Source organism: Myzus persicae, unplaced genomic scaffold, assembly GCF_001856785.1.
Source record: "Myzus persicae strain clone G006 unplaced genomic scaffold, MPER_G0061.0, whole genome shotgun sequence".
NCBI lineage: Eukaryota > Metazoa > Arthropoda > Insecta > Hemiptera > Aphididae > Myzus > Myzus persicae.
In genome coordinates, this window is record NW_019104089.1 from 824,862 (window position 1) to 827,967 (window position 3,106).

The window sequence follows — 3,106 nt, forward strand, 5'->3', positions numbered from 1 at the left end:
AAAAAAATTAGTTATTGCATAGTGCCAACTAAGAATACTATTTGCTTAATTGTGTTAATGCTTTAATGCATTGCTAAATAGTAAATACTGCTTTAAATTTTGATTTTTGTTATTTTCCTCAGGATGAAATTATTGATAATGAATTGGAAACTAATTTTAGATCAAATGATATAGGGCTTTTTACTAATTGTACACTTACTGATGCTGATAAAAAGCTTGTAAGTTAAATATAGTAGTGTAAGCTAGCCACTAGTAAACTATTTTGCATACTAAATCCATTATTTTATTTATATAGTATATACAATATTGAATATTGTACTAACTAATAAATATAATTTGATTATTTGCTTTATTTTTAATATAATATTATAGGTGCTTAGAAATGTGTGGGTACCAAATGTAAATTATGAGTTTCCATTGTTGGAAAAATATAAAGCAAGAGGTCTGAAATTTCAATATAAATGGTTCACAGAATTTAATTGGCTTGTTTATTCAGAAATTAAACAAGGAGTTTTTTGCAAATACTGTTTGCTTTTTGCTAAATATGGCGGTATTGGTGGCCAGCCTCTGGGGCAACTAGTTTCAACTGCTTTTTCAAACTGGAAAAAAGCAAAAGAGGTGTTAAATTATTTTCTATGTATTTAATTATTTTAATTATCTATTATTGATATCTTTTGTTTATATATTTTATAGATTAGTTATATTATATGCACTTTTAAAATTATTATATTTTCTGTATTTAATTGTATTACGTATTCTTATTAATTTTAGACATTTCGAAATCATTCCAAGTTGAAATACCATTTATCGTCTGTATTAGATGCTGACCATTTTTTAACTATACTTGACCATAAACAAGTTACTATAATTGAAAAATTAGAAACAAATAGGACAGAACAAATTAAATTGAATAGAAGTCGCCTAATTCCAATAATTGAATGTGTCATATTATGTGGACAACAAGAAATTGCACTCAGAGGACATCGCGATTCTGGAAAAATAAACGGTAACTATTAGAACTTGTTAATATGTACTGTATTTTACTATTTTATATTTTAATAATGTTGAGTGGTCGAGTCAATGATATCTTAATTTATTAGTGGTTATTAAATTGTAAAAACATAAAACTTGATTTTTATTATTGTAGAATTTGAAAATCAAGGTAACTTTCGGGCAATTTTAAAGTATAGATCCCGTGGTGATACTTTTTTAAATAGTATTATAGAAGAAGAAAGAGGTTACAAATACATATCACCAACAATGCAAAACGAAATTATTTGTATATGTGATAAATTAATTTTAAAAGAAATAGTTGGGAAAGTAAATGCTGCTGAGGGGTTTGCTGTTTTAGCTGATGAAACAACAGATATTGCTACAAAAGAACAACTGACATTATGCGTTCGTTTTATAGACAACAACAATATGGTTAATGAAAGTTTTCTTCAATTTGTTATTATTAACAGTTTAACGGGAAATGACCTGGCATCTGCTATAATAAATGGTAATGATTTTTAAAAACAATCATTAAAGTAATTTATTGATAATTGCATACTAGTTGTAATGTGTTTTGTGTTCTCAGGTTTAAAAAGTTGTGGTATTAATTGTGAATATTTAATTGGACAAGGGTATGATGGTGCATCAAATATGAGTGGAAAATACAAAGGAGTCCAAGCAATAGTTAGAGAAGAATATCCTAAAGCCATATATGTCCATTGTGCTGCACACACATTAAATTTAGCAGTTTCAAAAGCATCAAATATTCAACCAATTAGAAATTGTCTCAGTATTATTGAAAAACTTTACGACTTTTTCAATACCCCAAAACGTAACAATGTGCTTTTGAATTGTATTAAAAATGCAAATGAAACACCAAATGCTAAAACATTGAAGAGGCTATGTGCTACGCGTTGGATACAAAGATATGATGCTGTCAATGATTTTGCTGAACTGTTTCCATTTGTCATGGATGCTTTAGACAATATTTCAATTTCTCATGAGTCATGACTTATCAGGAACAGATGCCTTTATACTGTCTAAATCAATTGACTCGGAATTTATTATATCACTTCAAGTTGTTAAAGTAAATCAATAGCTATATGGTTACCTATAATTTCCTGTAAATTATTTTTATAATTATATTTATGTAATTTTAGTTATTGTTTTCGTATGGCTTAACTTTGTGTAAGCAATTACAAAAAATAAGGATTGATCTGAAAGAAGCAGTGGAACTTTCTAATGATGTTATAAAGAATTTAGAACTAATAAGGGCCAACGCAGAAGAAGAGTTCCATAAACTATTTTTACAGGCTGAAGTGAGTGTTATTTTCAAAAACTAATTATTAATTAACAATAATATTATAAATGTATTATTTACAAATGTAATACATTTTTTTTTTTAGGTTATGGCTTCTGTATTTGAACTTGAACTAGCTGTAAAAAGAATTACAAAAAGGCAAGCAAATAGAGGAAATCCTTGTTCAGATAATGCAAATTTAGATGTTGAAGAATACTATAGGATTACAATTTTTATTCCATATTTAGAGTTTTTTATAAGTGAGTTGACTGAAAGATTTTTTATCCCATTCATCTATTTTTAATGGTAGCTATTTAATTATTATAAAATTGTAATTTCTTTGCACTTTGATTTGAAAATTTTGTAACATTTTAATTAATTAATTATTTGATTTAACCTGTGAGAGTCCGGGGTTTTTTAGTTTCCCGAAAACCACCCACATGAAAAGGGGAACACTTTTCATGTGACCTACGAGCCGCACCGCGTGTTGGCCCTAAAGCCAAGTCCGTGGAACTCGTAGGCTTTGATACACGCATTGACTAATGAAAGCCAAAGATTTATTGTGGGGAAGAAAGAGAAAAAATAATACATATTCAATATATTAGTTAAATAATAAGAGAGAGTTAGGGTAATCAGAAATGTTATATTTTACACAGCACAACGTGCGAAATAAATATTTTAAAGATTAATGTGGCAATTACAAAATTAATTATACAACTGGGCACATGGCAAGTACAAAATAATTTATATGAAATGGTATACGGTAAGTACCGTGGAAAAAAAGGAATTATACGTTACGGAGCATGGCAGCAA

General features: G+C 28.0%; 2 protein-coding genes across 2 annotated transcripts in view; both read left to right on the forward strand.

Annotated features, from left to right (window-relative positions):
- Positions 1 to 827, forward strand: part of LOC111038577 — a 3,032-nt gene extending 2,205 nt beyond the window's left edge. The window contains exons 2-4 of the mRNA XM_022321731.1: positions 82 to 218; positions 373 to 637; positions 772 to 827. Coding sequence (XP_022177423.1) covers positions 82 to 218; positions 373 to 637; positions 772 to 827 — 458 coding nt within the window. The remainder of the gene's footprint in view (positions 1 to 81; positions 219 to 372; positions 638 to 771) is intronic.
- A 433-nt stretch (positions 828 to 1,260) lies between these two features.
- LOC111038578 (52 kDa repressor of the inhibitor of the protein kinase-like) lies at positions 1,261 to 2,597 on the forward strand. Its single transcript, XM_022321732.1, has 4 exons — positions 1,261 to 1,501; positions 1,580 to 1,959; positions 2,154 to 2,312; positions 2,400 to 2,597. Exons 1-4 carry the CDS (start codon positions 1,261 to 1,263, stop codon positions 2,595 to 2,597), a joined length of 978 nt encoding a protein of 325 aa, XP_022177424.1.
- Positions 2,598 to 3,106: the final 509 nt, after the last annotated feature.

Bases quoted from the DNA above. Each gene is read 5' to 3' on its own strand.
- LOC111038578 (XM_022321732.1), top strand. From the start codon at position 1,261: ATGCAAAACGAAATTATTTGTATATGTGATAAATTAATTTTAAAAGAA. The intron at 1,960-2,153 runs GTCATGGATGCT...ATGTAATTTTAG, and splicing joins TTGCTGAACTGTTTCCATTT to TTATTGTTTTCGTATGGCTT. The intron at 2,313-2,399 runs GTGAGTGTTATT...TTTTTTTTTTAG, and splicing joins AACTATTTTTACAGGCTGAA to GTTATGGCTTCTGTATTTGA.